The sequence below is a fragment of the Martes martes genome, assembly GCF_963455335.1.
Source record: "Martes martes genome assembly, chromosome: 9".
NCBI classification, from domain to species: Eukaryota; Metazoa; Chordata; class Mammalia; order Carnivora; family Mustelidae; genus Martes; species Martes martes.
In genome coordinates, this window is record NC_137896.1 from 63,694,049 (window position 1) to 63,711,578 (window position 17,530).

General features: G+C 35.3%; 1 protein-coding gene across 2 annotated transcripts in view; it reads left to right on the forward strand.

Annotated features, from left to right (window-relative positions):
* Positions 1–17,530, forward strand: part of LRPPRC (leucine rich pentatricopeptide repeat containing) — a 102,633-nt gene that overhangs the window by 38,280 nt on the left and 46,823 nt on the right. For both annotated transcript variants that reach the window (XM_080812994.1, XM_080812995.1), the window contains 9 exons: positions 6,221–6,248; positions 7,999–8,056; positions 9,147–9,253; positions 9,478–9,555; positions 9,900–9,944; positions 10,297–10,410; positions 11,418–11,548; positions 12,261–12,346; positions 13,742–13,949. In XM_080812994.1, the coding sequence (XP_080669120.1) occupies positions 6,221–6,248; positions 7,999–8,056; positions 9,147–9,253; positions 9,478–9,555; positions 9,900–9,944; positions 10,297–10,410; positions 11,418–11,548; positions 12,261–12,346; positions 13,742–13,949 (855 nt within the window). The remainder of the gene's footprint in view (positions 1–6,220; positions 6,249–7,998; positions 8,057–9,146; positions 9,254–9,477; positions 9,556–9,899; positions 9,945–10,296; positions 10,411–11,417; positions 11,549–12,260; positions 12,347–13,741; positions 13,950–17,530) is intronic.

The following is a 17,530-nucleotide window of genomic DNA, read 5'->3' on the forward strand; positions in this document are numbered from 1 at the left end:
CACCAAGTTAAATGCCAGATGGTACAGTCCTCTTTTCAGTCAGCCAGTGAGGCTCCCACTCATGACATTCTTATAGGAGGAGGGGGAGTACCTAATGAATTACAATTTGAGTGCTCAGAAATATTAACTCTTATTTGTGTGTGCTGAGGGTTGGGACCACAAAATAATAGGGAAGTCAAGGATGAATGGGAAACTTCTTTTCGCCAAGGTGTTCATAGTTGGAGACCAGAAAATAAGAAAGGAACTGCAAAGACATCTTGATAATTATGTGTGTGTGGAGGTGAAGGTACTGCCAAGATTAAGGGAGGAATGGGTCAGGGCAAGGTGTGCAGAGAAGGGCTGTGGCTGAGTATCAAGGGATGAGTAAGAATTTGTCCAACGTGAAGGAAGGGCATTTTAGGCAAAGGCATTGAGGCTGACAGAACAGTGCATCCAGGGACCTGAAGGTAGATTGATGTAATGATAGCCCAAGAAACTATGAAATAATGGCAAGAAATAAAACCAGAATGGTAGCCTGGGGCCCTTCATGAATGATCTCATTCCAAGTCGTGAGGTTTGGACTTTGAGCCATTGAAAGATTTGTGTAATGAACATAAGACTGACAATGGATATTCAAAGAGGGGAGAAAAGGATGCAGGTAAGGGGTGGATAATCATCAGTTATGGGGTCTTTTGAGGTGCCTGTAGAATTTCAGGTGAAGATACTTAGCCTGTTTGTTCTCTTTTTATTAAGTAATCTTTATGCTCATCGTGGGGCTCGAACTCACAGCCCTGAGCTCAAGAGTCACATGCTGTACTGACTGAGCCAGCCAGGCGTCCCTCCTTAGCCTTTCTAAGTCTGTTTCCTCTTCGTGAAACAAGGAATTTAAATATCTACATGCAGGATTGTCTTAAAAATAAAAGAATGTAAGGCACTCAGAACTTAGTACGGAGGATTGCTTAAGGATCAGGAAGGAAGGAGAATTTCTGAAAGGGATTGAGTAGCATCAGTGGGAGATTGGCAGATAATGATCAGGAACACAATTCTCAAAACTTAGAGGGGACCAAAAAGTGAAATTTGAGTTGAGATTAGTGGTAATTTTAACAAGAGTACTTTCAGTGGAGGTTTGGGGCCAGAAGTTAGGTTGCATTGGATTAAGGAGTAAATATGCAGTGAAGTGTTGACTATTCATACAAAAGCTTAGTTTTAAAAGATTCTGTTTTTGTTTTTTTTTGTTGTTTTTTTTTTGAACCTATGCCATCTGTCCTGAAGGTTCACATTCAAAGGTAGGGCTTTTAGTCATTGTCAGCTGTTTTAGATACATATACAGCTATGAAGTTTTATCTCCATGCCTTCCCTGGGTACTTAATGCCAGGTTTGAGGGCAATTTACTATCTTAATATTTTTTTATTTTTTAGAAGTTGCTTGATGAGAGATAGGATTATGTAGCTTTTCTTAAAAAGTAAGTCCAGCTGGTTAATGTTGAGAGTTGAAGTAGAGGTGCAGCATTTAGACCAGAGATGGTATGTCTTGGTGTTTTACTATGGGAGTTCTCAAATATTCAAAAAGTAGAACTCTGGGAAGGATCCATCAGCCAGCTTCAGTAGTTAAGATTTTGGCCATCCTGTTTCATTTTTTTCCCTTCCCCAACCCCTTCTTCTACCCCTGGATGGACTGTTGAAATTACGGATCTCTTGTCATTCTACCTATAACTACTCAGTAATACAGCTCAGAACTTTTTTTTTTATTATTATTTTTTAAAGATTTATTTGAGAGAGGGCATGCACATGAATTGGAGGAAGGGTAGAAGGAGAGAATCTTCAAGAAACTCCCCACTGAGCTCACGGCTCCATCTCACAACCCTGAGATCATGACTTGAGCCAAAACCAAGAGCTGAATGCTCAACCAATTGAGCCACCCAGGTGCCCCTTATTTTTATTTTTTTATAATATGTGCGTGTGTGGTTTTTTTAAAATTTTATTTATTTATTTGACAGAGAGATCACAAGTAGGCAGAGAGGCAGGCAGAGAGAGAGGAGGAAGCAGGCTCCCCGCGGAGCAGAGAGCCCGATGTGGGGCTATATCCCAGGACCCTGAGATCATGACCTGAGCTGAAGGCAGAGGCGCAACCCACTGAGCCACCCAGGCGCCCCTATTTTATTTTATTTATTTATTTTTTTTTAAAGATTTTATTTATTTATTTGACAGAGATCACAAGCAGGCAGAGAGGCAGGCAGAGAGAGAGGGAGGAGGAAGCAGGCTCTATGCCGAGCAGAGAGCCCGATGCGGGGCTTGATCCCAGGACCCTAGGATCATGACCTGAGCCGAAGGCAGAGGCTTCAACCCACTGAGCCACCCAGGCGCCCCCCTATTTTATTTTTTATTATTAATTTTTTTAGAGGGGGATGGGAGGAAGGGCAGAAGGAGAGGGAAAATCTCAGGCAGACGGGAACTCAAGCTCAGCAACCCTAAGATCATGATCTGGACTGAAATCAGGAGTTGGATGCTTAACTGACTAAGCCACCCAGGTGCCCCCAGAACTTATTTTAAATATAACAACATAACCACTATAATATTACATATGACAGAATTAACAGTAATTAAGATCACCTTCTTAATGATACCAAAAGCTAACAAACCAGTATAAGTCTTGCCACTTAATATTGTGAACTTTGGGGCATTGGCCTCTTGCTTGCAAACTCTGATTTCACTTCTTCTCCCACACACCCCCAATTTCTTAGATGTGATAGGCACCTATAGATTAAGATTCCTTGGAATTGGGGTGCCTAGGTGGCTCAGTCGTTTAAGCCTATGCCTTCAACTCAGGTCATGATCCCAAGGTCCTGGCATTGAGCCTCGCATCGGGGGTTCTGCTCAGTAGGGATCCTGCTTCCCCCTCTCTCTCTGCCTGCTTCTCTGCATACTTGTGATCTCTCTCTGTCGAATAAATAAATAGAATCTTTTAAAAAAAATTCCTTGGAATTAAAGCTATTCCTAGCCTGGTCAAAAAAGATGTCTAATTTTTTATCGATATAGACTTTTATTGTATCTTACTGTTCACTGCACAGCATTTTATCCTCATATCTTGAGTTCTCACTTTTCACTTACTATTTGGCAAAATTTTAAAAAAAAAGTTTTTTTCTTTTATTTTTACATATAGAAATGTCAAGTAGTCAAAGGAATCTGCTCTGTAATCAATAGATGGGTGGGATGAAAGCTTGTAATAGTTGAGAGATTGTTTTCTGCCACAGCCCTGAGCTGTAATTTTTTTCAGGTCAGTTTATCATTTCTTCTGTTAACTGATTTCTCAAATGGTTTTTCTCGAATCAAAATAAACACTATACCAAGCATAGGGTTTCATAAACATTTTTTCCCCACCTATAGATAAGAATCCATCTTCTTTTTCAAAACTTTTTCTTAATGTGCCTCAGTGGGAGGGATGATTTCATCATAAGGAAGAGGATTTCACAGGGGCATGGAACACGTTTGAATTTTTTATTTTGAAATAATTATAAAATTATAGGAAGTTGCAGAAATGGGTGGAGAGCACATAGACCCTCTGTGTCCTGTTTTCCTTCACTGGTTACATACTACTTAACTGTAGTACATTATCAGAACCAGGAATTTTGCATTGGCACAAGGTGTGTGTATGTAGTTCTGACTTTTATTACATGTGTAGCTTTGTAATCCCACCTCAGTGAGGATAAAGAACTATTCTATGACTACACATATCCCCCTTGCAGCCCCCTGTAGTCTTTCTACTACTCCACTCCTCCCGTAAGCTGTGCCAACCACTAATTTATTTTTCATTTATATGATTTTGTTATTTTGCAAAGAGATTTATAATTCGACTCATAAAGTATGTCATGTTTTGAGACTGCCTTTTTTTACTTAGCCTAATGACCCTGAAATCCATCCAAGTTGTTGCATGTGTTGGTAGTTCATTCCGAAAAAAATTTTTTTTTAAGTGATCTCTACTCCCAACATGGGGCTCAAACTTACCACACCAGGATTAAGAGTTGTGTGCTCTGACCACTCACCTGGCCAAGCACCCCCATTTAAAATAAAAATAAGTGCCTTGTTAACTCACTGTACCAAAATTCGGTCCACTCAGAGCTGCCCAACCTCAAGTTTTAAAAGGCCTATAAGGCCTAAAAAGGCCTGTAAGGGTACAGGTTTAAAAAAGCTTATAGATTTTGTGGACATTTTATAATGTAAATAAATAAATGAAATATATTCTATAAGTTTTTTTTTTTTAAGATTTTATTTATTTATTTGATCACAAGTAGGCAGAGAGAGAGGGAAGCAGGCTCCCTGCTGAGCAGAGAGCCCGATGCGGGGCTCGATCCCAGGACCCTGAGACCATGACCTGAGCCGAAGGCAGAGGCTTTAACCCACTGAGCCACCCAGGCACCCCTATTCTATAAGTTTTAATCAATTATATTACATTTACATTATAAAATTACCATTAAAACACCTAGTCTTTTTTTTTTTTTTTAAAGATTTTATTTATTTGACAGAGAGAAACACAGCAAGAGAGTGAACACAAGCAGAGGGAGTGGGAGATGGAGAATTAGGCTTCCCTCCTAGGCAGGGAGCCCGATGCAGGGCTCTATCCCAGGACCCTGGGACCATGACCTGAGCCGAAGGCAGACGCTTAACGACTGAGCCACCCAGTCACCCCAAAACACATAGTCTTTTTAAAGTAGGTGACGTATTTGAATTAAATATAAAGAGCTTATATGGGGTACCTGGATGTCACAGTTGGTTAAATGTCTGACTCTTGGTTTCGGCTTTACGTCGTGATGTCAGAGTCCTGAGATCTAGCGCTTCGTCAGGCTCTGTGCTCTACGTGGAGTCGTCTTCAGTTTCTCTCTCCATCTCCCTCTTTATCGCCCCCCCTCCCCGCCCCATGCACACAAGCTCACTCTATCTCAAATCAAAATAAGTAGATATTAAATAAATAAATATACAGAACTTACATTAAATTTACAAAGCTTGGAAGTAGTATAAGACCAGAGTTCACTGGTTATCCTGTTTTATAAATGGCTTTTCATTTAAATAGGAACAATTTGGGTGAGCCATTCTTTCTGCTTTCTTTGAAATAATTTTGAGATTTACAGAAAATTACAAGAGTGGCACAGAGAACTCGAAGAGACCCCATTTACTAACTTTTAGCATTTTGGCACATCAGTATTAATTAATGAATGAATCTACCCATCTATCATTCCATATATACACATGCACATAATAATTTTTTTTTTAACTCTCTGGGCTTAGGCTGCATGTATCATGAACCTTTACCTTTAAATATGGCAGTATGTAATTCTACAGAACAAGGATATTCTTTTTTTTTTCTTTTTAAGGTTTTATTTTTAAGTAATCTGTACCCCAAACCTGGGAATTGAACTTAGAACAGTTCCATGCTCTACTGAGCCAGCCAGAGGCTCCACTACAGAACAAGGATATTCTTACACAACCACAGCAGAGCTAACAAATTCAGGAAATTTAGCATTGATGGAATATTTTTGCCTTCTATAGCTTTTTGTTCTAACTTTATCAAAAAATTTTTTCTTTTTTTGTCTTCCTCCCCTCCTTTCTGAAATCTACTTTAGGGAAGGATGTTAGTTGTCTTTTAGCTTTAATTTTCTCTAGTATGGAACACTTTTTCAGCTTTTGTCTTTTATGACATTAACATTTTGGGGGAATACATGCCAGTTAGTTTATAGAATGTTCCTTACGATGGTTCCCCTTGATTAAGTCCATTACTACCTGGAAAACCATAGCAGTGATAGATATTCTGTCCTCAGGGAGTTAAATCTAAACAAAAAAACAATGTTCATCAGTGTCTCATTAGTGATGTTAATTCTGATCACCTAGTGAAGATGTTGTTCAATTTCTCCATTTTATGGGTTCTATCTTTACCATTAGAAATAATAAGCAGTCTCTGAGCAGATGCTTTTAGACTATGTACGTATCCTGCTCTGTCAAACTTGGACCCAAAGATAGGATTCTTACTGATTCCTGTCCATACTAATCTTTAATTTTGATGGTTCAAAGTAAGAATCAGCCTTTCCAAATTATCTTGTCCTGAAAATTCAGCTTAACTTTGGAAACATTTACTTACTTATTTTATGAGTTGGATCTGTATGCATTGCAAATAATTATTGCTAGTGTGTTTTAACTTAAAATGGTTTTTAAAACCTCTGTATTTATTTTTAATCCTTTGCTGCCCTCTGCAGGTCTATGGATATAAATCTTTGGAGCAAGGTAAGTACTCCTAACTCAGCAGTTCCTAAGGTGATATATAAAAAGCTATTGAGAGCCAAAGTTGTTAATACTCTCATACATTTATGATGTGCTATTATAAATTAATGAGTTTAGATCTTGAAATTGGTAGTTTTAAAACTGTCTTCCTAGAGCATGAAATTTATTATTGAAGTGATCCTTCTTCATAAACTGTTAACATTACTGCACTGAAATTTGATTTACAGATTTAATAACTAATTTAAAAAATATATACACATATTTGTCTATATATAAATGAAATATAGATCAATTTTAAACTGCTATTTTTTTAAGACATTAACTGCCTTTGTGCCAGAAGTACAATTACCCTTATGCTAAATTGCAAGAAATAGTTGTAGCTAAATAAAATAAATGTACGTTAGTAACTGGAATTCCCAATTTAAATATTTTTTAAGATCTAAATTTCACTGAATTCTGTTTTAAGTATTACACTGCCAGTCAAACTACACAGTTATAATTTATGATTGGGAAATGTGTATTTAGAAGTTTTTTTTTTGTTTTTTTTTTTTACTAAAAATATTTTTTTTATTGGTTTATTCATAAAATGTGTTTTTGTTCAAAATTTGGTATTAAATGTAGCTATCTTAGATCTATTGTATGGTTGTAACTTCTGATGTAATGTATTTTCCACTTTCTAAACATATCTGTGTTGGTTAAAAAACAGTTTGTAAATGAGAATTTTTTCATTTTGCTTTGTTTTTGAGTACTTTCTACCTTAACTATCCTTTGAATTGTCATTAAGTCCAGCATGATTTTCATGGTGGAGTGAAGTGGGATATGGTCAGTTTTGCCTTATTTTCTGTATTAGCAAATTAATAGTAGTAGAACTAGTTGCATTTTGAGTTGTTAACACTTTAAATATGTGCTAGGCACTATTTTAAGAGCAAGTTTAGTCATAGAATACACATAAAGTAGTTCAGCATTCCTAACTCATGTGACTTTGGAAAAGAGCCATATGTTTCCATTATTACTGTCTTCAAACCAAGAATGTATAGTCAGATGTTGTGTTCAAAAGTTACAGGCCAGTACTGTAGGTTTTATAATCATTTTCATCACAAAATACATATTTGGATTTCTTTAGTTAAAATTTTGCCAGCAGAATTAATGTTGAAGAATATGTGTTATGTATGTCTTAGTATTTGTGCATTCAACTGATAGGCATCTGTGAGAACAAGCACATGAGAGCTTTTCACCCCTTTGATTTTAATGCCATTAAAATAACTGGGAAAATGTCATTGGGGGAATAAAAAACTAAAAATAAATTAAGCTATTTAGTGTTGCAACCAGTTTTACTTTATTATTTCTGTAATATTTCATTTAAAAGGAGGAAACTGGTCCAGTTTCAGGAAGACCAAAAACAACACAATGAAAAATAATATTGGTTGATAATTCCTTAAAAGCTATTTCCTGTTTATAACAGTTTATTTAAAACAATCTATAAACAAATCCATTTAGAGGGTTTCTTAGGGACGTTTCATGAAACATTGAGTTTTCCTTCAACGTGGGTTTGTTTTGTTTTTGTTTTTAAAGATAAACCTATTGTTTAAAAACTAAACAGTTTCCTTGGCAGGTGGGGGTATTGCTGAATTACTGTGATATAGAATAATACCTTACTGGGGAGAGGCTTTATTATTTCAAGAATTCAATTTCAGATTGTATTTGTTCTTGTTTGCTTCTCTTGCTGCAATGCGTGCATTTTCTGTCTTGCCAGATAACAGAACTGTTGTATAAGGATGGACGTTATTGCCAGGAGCCTCCAGGACCAACGGGTAGCGTTTCAATTTCGATGATTGTAACTTATCCACAAATCCATTCTTCTGTGTAATGATGGGCTAGAAGGATTACAGCAGTAAACATTTTCTTTTTGAAAGTGAAATTTGAAAACATTTGGTTATAAATCTTTATATTGATAACCACAACATTTTGAGATCTCTGAGGTGTTCGGTTTTATCACTGTAAATTGTTTTTAAAGATAGGGTTGGAGGCTTTTTTTCTGGTGAGACACTGACGAAATGCTTCTTATAGCACATGTGAAAATAGGCTTAAAGACCAGTCATTCTTAGTGTTTGTTATTTTAATGTTTTGGAGGTATAGTTAATTTTAAATGTATAAAATAATAAAAGAGATCTTTAGGTTTTTCCCACTTAAATATAATTTATTATCCAAAATACATTATTTTGACATTTAATGATTTTTGTTTTCCATATAATGAAGTCTAGAATAATATATGGCTTTCTTTAAGAAGGCACCCTTCTTGAAAGTTCAGATTTTCTATCCTAGGTATTAACACATGGCCCTATACATTTTATGCTTGAACGCATAGGAAAATTACTGTTGTTACAAAACATCTTTGTTAATCTTGGTTTTTCATTGGCTAATAGGCAGCTCTCCACAGGATTACTATATCTGCTTATTAAAATTATTTAACTTTCTATACTCAACATTTGACAGTCGTTTCTAATTTTATGTGTCCCCTAAATATTGCCCACAAAAAAAATAGTGCAGAAATGTATACAAGGCATTTATTTATTCTTCCTACTCGTGATTTGGACAGGAAAGAGGTAAGGCCTTGGGCAGGACCACTTCTGTCACAGAGTGGTGGAAAAAAATAGATTGAAGTAAGATTCAGTACTGAAAAGCTGTCACTCGGTCTGAAAATAATTAATATTCCTTTCACTCACCAGTTAGATATGTGCTCCCAAACCACATAATCTCTATGCCTCAGTGATCAGTGTTGCCATTTCAGAGCCTCTCATCAGGGTGACATCTCACACCAAAATGATTTCTTATAAATTAATCTTGATAACATGACAGTCTCAGTAATTTTAGTGGAATGCTTTCTCTTGTTTTTTTCCACAGAAGCTGTTGGCTATTTTCTTTATAACTTGATTGACAGCATGAGTGACTCAGAGGTACAGGCCAAGGAGGAGCGTTTGAGACAATACTTCCATCAGCTGAAGGAGATGGTACCATTTCATTTTTTGCTATATAATGCCTGTCCTGTCTGACATGTATCTATTAGATTTGAAATTGCTGCTTTTAAGTACAACCAGACCACTTCTCAATGACATACACGAGTTGGAGACTTAAATTATGTCTGGGATAATTTCTGTTAGACAAATTTCAGTTTGGTTGTCTAAAACTCAGCCTGTTTTTGTTTTTTTGTTTTTCCTCCTTTCCCTTTGCACAGAATGTAAAAATTACTGAAAATATCTACAGAGGCATTCGTAATCTACTGGATAGCTACCATGTTCCTGAATTGATTAAGGTGTGTGTGAAATAGTAATCAACTTTTAAAAATGCTTAATTTATATACAAAAGCATGTTAAAATTGTATTTAACTATGATGCTTTTTGGCCAAAAACAGTTTACTTAAATGACAACCATTAAACACTAGCTTTTCATTGATGGTTTGTAAATACTGTTTATATATTGAAGGATATGTTTTAAATACTTATTACCATGGTTAATGAAGTATGAATAGAATTTCTGGAAGATTTTGAGAAGATGGAAAAATAGTAATATGAGCTGAAACTTTTGAAATTCGCTTTTGACATTTGCTAATGTATTTTTCCATGTATTTTCTAATTCTAATTTAAATCTCAATTTTAGGATGTTAATATATTGGTTGAAAGAGAGAAGATAGACTCTCGAAAAGTAAGTAGGCTTTTGAGTAGATTCTGCATGCTATAACCACCACATTTAAAGAGAATTCTAGGTTGTGTCCTTATAAAACCAGTGGTTCCTAACATTTTTGTCATCAGAGTACATCTACGAAGTTGGTAACAGCTATTCCGTTCCCTATCTCAGACAAATCAGCGGTATCTAAGAAATTTGTGTATGTATCCCAGGAGCTTCAAAAATCCCTGGAGTTCGTCCACAGATCCCCAGATTAATGTCCTTGATAGCATTTATGACACCTAGGAAAGGTCAGCTTAAAGGGAAGAGTGACAAGGGGTGCATTTCCTTTTTGTAGTAAATTTCTTTCCTTTTCTTTCTGTTCCTGTAGACTGCGCAGCTGCCATCATCTGTTTTGGAGTCTACACTTGAAAAACTAAAAGCTGAAAATCAACCTATAGGAGATGTCCTAAAGCAACTCATACTAGCGCTTTGTTCAGAAGAGGTAACGTTTGTTTAAATATTTCAAATGTGCTATTAAGGTAAAAAAAAAATTCTTCATAGATAAAAGTAAGCAAAGCCAAATACAATATTTATGATTTTCACAATTGATTATTATATGGCATGTGTGTGAAGAATGCAATTAAATGAAAGGTTAACTAATTTCAGCTACACCTTGAATGGCATGTTTTCGGGTTGCTGTAGTTTGTTTACGATAATCTGCGAAGTGAATGATAGTAACAGCCGTGATAGGTTTATCATACATGCCAAATGTCCTTTCAAGCCATGGCTCCGGTCTCTTATATCTAGATTGTCAAGCAACTGATACATGCAGTAGTCATTTGCAAGTCAAATATTACTGGGTTGTTAATGCAGGGATTGAAATTCCATTTTCCTGCTGGAAAAAAGCTCTTTCTGAGATAAAGGGTCTCTTGCCTTTTTTCAGCAGGCGTCCAGCTGTACTTTGTGTTCATTTTAGTGTGTGCCTGCAATTTGTGGTATTTCACTAGACTTTTTCAGTTTCTGGTTCAATATGATTTGGTTGTATGCCTGTGTTTTTAGGGGAAAAAAACCAACTGACTCTAAGATTATAACATAGTACTGTTGAATTCTAAAAGATTTTTTCACTTTGCTTGGATATTAAACTATGAGGAACTTTGCCATGATACATATTTCTGTGTATGGCAATTGGACTGTGAGTAGGGGCTGGCTTGGTACATATTTAGTTTGGACGTCTTTTTTATAATACCTACAAAGCTAAAAGATCAAATTTGGCACAGCAACTTCTTTTGCATTGCATGTAACAAATCTTTTAAACCCTACAGACGTATTTTGCCTGCTTTTTGAAAGGTAAATAAAAATACAAAGGAGGAAGATGAAGTTAATAACATGGATCCATTTGTTTTTAAAGCGCTATTAACTTTTCTATACTCTGAATGCTAAACCTAGAGGTTGTTCATTTTTACTTTTGTGTCATTTCTTACTTCTTTTTACTTCTGTCCTTTATCTTAGAACATGCAAAAAGCTCTTGAATTGAAAGCAAAATATGAATCCGACATGGTTGTTGGTGGCTATGCCGCTTTAATAAATTTGTGCTGTCGACATGATAATGCAGAAGATGCATTGAACCTGAAACAAGAATTGTGAGTACCCTGGCACTGAAGCAGATCATCAGCATTTATGCTGATAGACAGTCCTTGATGGATCATGTAAATTGAATATTACTCTTACAGAATGTAATTTTTAAAAATTCATTTTTGTCTGTGTTTTTAGAATTTCATAATATGCCGCCCTTTGATTAATTATGGCTTGTTTTCAGCAAGGAGTCTTTGTTTAAGTATGATAAGACATCTTGTCCCTTAAAGCCAAGGTTTTTTCCCCATTGACTATATAACTGCAATCACACAAGGGGTGATGGTAACTATTTTATAAGGCTTAACATTTCCCTTTCTCTATAGTGTGAACAACATTCTGTCCATTTCTCAGGTATCTTTAGTTTCCCATCATTATAGAGTTACTAATTAAAAATACATCCTTTGGAGTATTTCAACATTTATGACAAAGTTAGAATCACCTAAAGTGCTGTGAAGCAAAAGAATTCCTTCATTTTTATCATTTGCAGATGGGGTGATGCAATATATGTGTAGTGGTAGATTTTTACTTCTTTTGTCACTCTGAATATAATGGTATGTGCATTTGAATATGGCTTCAAAAATACACCTTCACTGAAATGTAGAGGGCTACGTTAATAACAATTCAGAACAACTGATGAGTTTTTGCAAAGGATAAAATGGCTATTGCAGTTCTTTTCACAGTCAACTTTTAACATAATATAAACTTGCCTTTAATTTTTAGTGACCGTTTAGATTCATCTGCTGTCCTTGATACCGGCAAGTACGTAGGCCTTGTAAAAGTATTGGGAAAACATGGCAAGCTCCAAGGTAAGCCTATGCACATAAAGGAAATTTGTGATGCAAGTATCTTGCCACTGGAATAACATGTGAATTGATATTAATGGTATATCATGTCCTGCAAAGTGCTTGAACACTTTGCATACAAATTTGCATGTGAATCCATCCAGAGCTGCATGGACAGTGTAGGCCATTAGTTTTAATGGATTGGCAAGCTTGTCATTTACATTTGCACAGCTCAGTGCTTTTTGCATTTCTACAGCTAGTTTTTATTAGCATTGCTGTTTGGATTGAGTTTGAAGATCATGACTTATGGCACAATTTGCTGATATGCCTGCACTAATGGCTTTGTTTTTGCTTAAGAACGTCTGAAGGCTGAACATAAAACCTATAAACATAACCTTTATTTAAGAATATGAATTTTGCTGTAGTCTTTGTCTTAACTTTTAATAACATTATCAAAAATACATACTTTGGTAAGTTTTTATTTAGAGGTTTGCAGAGAAACCTCATTGATTGCACTCTCTAATTTGCTCATTGTTGAGATAATGCTAAGCCTAATTACTTACACTTGATCATATCTTCTTACTGTTACTTGTATCTTATATTTCTCACTGGGTTTTATTCCTATTTTAGCCTTCCTTTCTTCCCTTTTATTTCTAGAGAATGTTTTTAAAAATTTTTTACAGTGAAAAAATGTGTGGAGAGAATACTTGATTTGAATGTTGGATTTTTTTTTTAGGAAGTCTTTCTAACAGAGAAAACTCTTTATAAGGTTTAGCCTGCTTTTCTAAATCACTTTTCATGAAGCGGTCAAAACATTTTGTCTGTGCAATAATTAAAAACAACATTATAAAAATGCACTTATTCCATATCCTAAAATGTTTGTTTCAGCCTTCCTAATGAAGCTTAATGAATCTAATGTATTAACATGCAGTCTTTTGGAAAGCTTTCATTGGCTCTGCTTGGCTAATTAGTATCGACATAGCAAACAGGCCCTATCGGTATCAGACCATTAGTCTGGCTGTATATACAGTGTAAACACATCTTTATTATCTGGCCTCCTGACAAGCCATCTGCTGAAGAAACAATGATGTGATTTAGCAGATGTTAGCTCTGAACGATAAAAGCATCCATTTAGGAGGATCTTACAGCTATAGGGCAGACCGTACAGGGTTATGTGGTGCAGGGTGGGCACACAGTCCCTATCTATAATTTGTAGTCAAAGTTGCAGGGAAATGATAAAACCATGCTATTGTGGATTTATAATTGTAGTCTCGTTTAGAAATGCAAGTAGTAATTAACTTGAAATCGGCATTATACACTAGAATTTACATTCCTGCTGGGCTTGAAATGCTGTTTTAATAGCAGTTTGTTTTCCCTACATGAAATTACCTAAGGGTCTTTTGTGTTACTTCATTGTAGATGCTATTAACATTCTAAAGGAGATGAAAGAGAAGGATGTTCTTATCAAAGATGCAACAGTCTTGTCCTTTTTCCACATCCTAAATGGCGCAGCTCTAAGAGGTGAAACTGAAACAGTGAAACGGTTGCATGAAGCCATCATGACACTAGGGTTAGCGAAACCATCCTCAGCCTTAAGTTCCCCATTGGTCACTCTGTATCTGGAAAAGTAAGTTAATTGAATTTTGAATTTTAAATGTTGGCATTAAAATAATGAGTCTGATCATTTGGGGATTATATTTTGTCAGTACTTTGTGCTCCTTGGAAGCCTTGGGGGTGTTTGCCACGGAATGAGAAGACTTAGTACGGACTGGTTCACCGTTAAAATGACCAGTAGCCGGGTCTGTGGTCCTGTGGGTTGCTTCTCCATGGAATGGTCTGTGGTGGTTTTTTTTGTGGGGAGTGTGATGACAGTACATGAAATTGAACCTAATTTTTCCCAGTTTTGAGCCTTATAGGTGTTAATTATTAATATAAGAAGGAAGGATTCTCTGGGGCTTTTGATTATGCATCGTGACTGTTATTCAGGTAATAATGTAGCAGCATCTCTTCAGGGCTCCTTTTCTCCATGTGGTATTTGATTTTAATAGCATGTGCCAATACAGTGACTGTAGCTTCCATTAATACTGTAGAGGATGTCTCTGTGCCTTGGGGGGGCCGGCGGGGAGGAAGGTGAATTTTATTGATAAGGTGAGGTTTCCGGAGTTTGAAATTTTTTACATTTGAAAGGCTCAAGTTGGTGCCCAATTTAAGATATTATTTGCAATGCAAATCATAAAAATCAACCTTACATTCTTGTAACGAGTGAAACATTTTAGTAAAACCATTAAGCATTCTTTATTATCTTGTTTTCTTTTCACGTTTGTTTTCCTTTTTTTTTTTTTTTAATTTCCTAGATCTTTCTTTGTCATCTTTTTCATGGCTTAATGCAGTTTTTAATCTGCCTATTTTGTGATCGGGATTTCCTGATTTTATTTATTTCATTTTAATTCCAGTGTAGTTAACATAGAGTTATGTTAGTTTCAAGTGTACAGTATAGTGATTCAACACTTCCTTATATTGCTCAGGGCTCATCAAGATAAATATATGGGATTTTTCTGATTTTGGTATGGATGTGGCCCTGTCAATGCCAGGAGAAAAATTAAAAGATATATCTTAGTAGTTCTTATATTCTTCCCAAATTTCTGGTGGTTTTTCTTTATTTATTAGAGGGTATAATTAATTGAATATAATGAATGATTCAGTATTGAATTTAAAATGGGAAATAAAAATTATCTCAGCTCCATGTTTGGAAATGGGGATATACATATTTATACACACAGATAATTCCACATATATGGTTGATGAAATAATTTCTTTGGCACCCAATCGAAAAATAGTTTATCAAGTTAGGTGATTGACCAGATCTTAACCTCTACAATCTCAGCATTACATCCTTTTAAAGAAATAGTGATTCAAACAATTACTGGGTTACTGAGTTCTCATGTTCACAGCCAACTTTATATAGAAATCCTATAATTAATATGCTTCCTACTAGAATTTTTTTGATTATTTGAAAGATCCATCTCTGCAAATTGCATGTGGAGCTCTGCATAGGGATTTGAAAGAAATGGGCCCTCTGCCCAGAAGAATTAGGCCCTCCTCCTCTACTGGGCAAAAATAAAATAATTTATAATGAAAATGAGGCCATGGTAGAAAAGTATCTTACAAATAGAAATACTTTGAAGACAGAGAAGACATGAAAATTTTCTAAAAGAGGTCTGCAGATGGGGCTCATGAACCAAGGAGAGCTTACCCACAGGAAAATGGAAATATCATGGGATTCAGATGTTAACCTGGAGCATGCTCTGTGTTTCTGATTGCAGAGTACGGTCAGAGATTTGTATGTCTCAGTAAAATGTGACTGTCCCTGTTAATTAGGCTAGAGAAATCTAAATTAGTATCTTTTATGATTTCTTAACTACTTTCAGATATATCAAGAAATTATTACCTACTGTTTTGATTTGCCTAGTCTTTTTTTGCTATCTTTGCTTTGCAGAGGCAGTCTCCATGGCAAGATCTTTCAGTTCATCATAATAAAAAGGTTTTGTTGACTGTTACAGAGTCATGAAAATAATGAGGAAGAGATAAAGGAAATTTCATGTTTATAAAGTAGCAGAAAACAGCAGTAGCACCTCTAGTCTGTGATAAGTTGGGGGAAAAATTATCTTTGAAAACTTTTTTTCAGTTGTGTTTTCCCTAACTGATGGAAGATAACTAATTCAGAATCATGACAAGTACAGTACAAGGATTAACTACACTAGCCTGCCAAAAAGTCCACATGTATTTGATTTGATTAAATATGTTTAATCTTCAGTAATATCATGTAATTGACCTCAGCAAGTGTGAGCTCATCTGGAGAATGAGCCTTTTTTATTCATATTTGAGATAAAAGTATGAAATACATTTCAGAACATCATACAAAATCTTCATCTTTTCATCCAAAGACAAGCATCTTTTTGGAATGTCACTGCAAAGACTCTAAAGAGACTGTCCCTTAAATACTGTAATTCTGGAACAAATCCATGAAATTGGGCTTTTCAGAAAGATGATCTTTAAGATTCAGTAAGATCTTAATTTCGAGGCTTACTTTTCTAGCAGTAAAGAAAACACGGGAGAAAGTAATCCTGTGTCAATTTGTTATTTGGAAAATGTATAAAAAGCTTTATGGGTGTGGGGAAAAAACATTTTGTTTCTGTTTATTTGCAAAGGAAAATACAAAATAACAGGTTTGCACAATTGTTAAGAAGTTGGTAAACTAATCTGTTTCTGTATTATCAAAATGATAATACTTGTATTAAATGGAAAGATAATGCAGAGTTGAACAAAACTTCCATGTGTTTCGTTAGGATTATTTTATAAGCCACATCTCTGTGTGTAGTCCAGATGAATGTTATTTTAAACATTTTTTTGGTAGCTACTTAAAAAAAATTTTTTTTATTGAAATCCTACCTGATTCTGGAAGATAATCTGGGTCTTCCATATTAAGGAAGAAAAAAAATGCTTTAAAATAGGTTAAAAGACCTTTTGGTTAGTCTTCATGTGATGGTAAAGGAAATGAAATTAATAAAAGCTGGGCCATTAGGTTTAAAAGCGTAAAAATTGGTATGATGTAGTTTCAGATTCACTTGTTTTATAGCTTATCCGTTTTGGTTTCATTGCATATGAAAAATATCTGAAGCTGTTTAACTGGATTATTTAGTGCAGATGATCAAAGAAGCTTTAATTTCTGCTTTCCATTAAGGACTTTTCTGTGCTGATTTGTGCTATAATCTGTATGTGCCCACATGCATTTCATTTAAGTGAATCATGGACTTTGTATATTTAATCCTCCCAGAACTCTTGCTAAGTTAATCTTGAGTTCTTCATAAAGGTCACAATTTCTGTAAGATGAACCTATAATCATAAAAGTTTTAAAACTCATTGTAGCACTTTAAAATGTTATATAAGTGGGAAATACACTTTTTAAAATGCTGGGTTTTCTGTCCTATACACTCCCCTTCAATTTTAGCATGTTCATTTGTACTGGATACTTTTATTATTTATGGGAATGCTTGCCTTCGAGAGTAAAACTCTTTATGTGCTGAAAGGAAATTAAGGAGGTTTGGCTCTTTTACTCCATTATTGCAATTAAGAATTTAGCATCATCAGTGCCAAAGGACAAAAGTGGTTCATTTGCCCTAGGGGGACAGGACAGTGATAAGATGATTT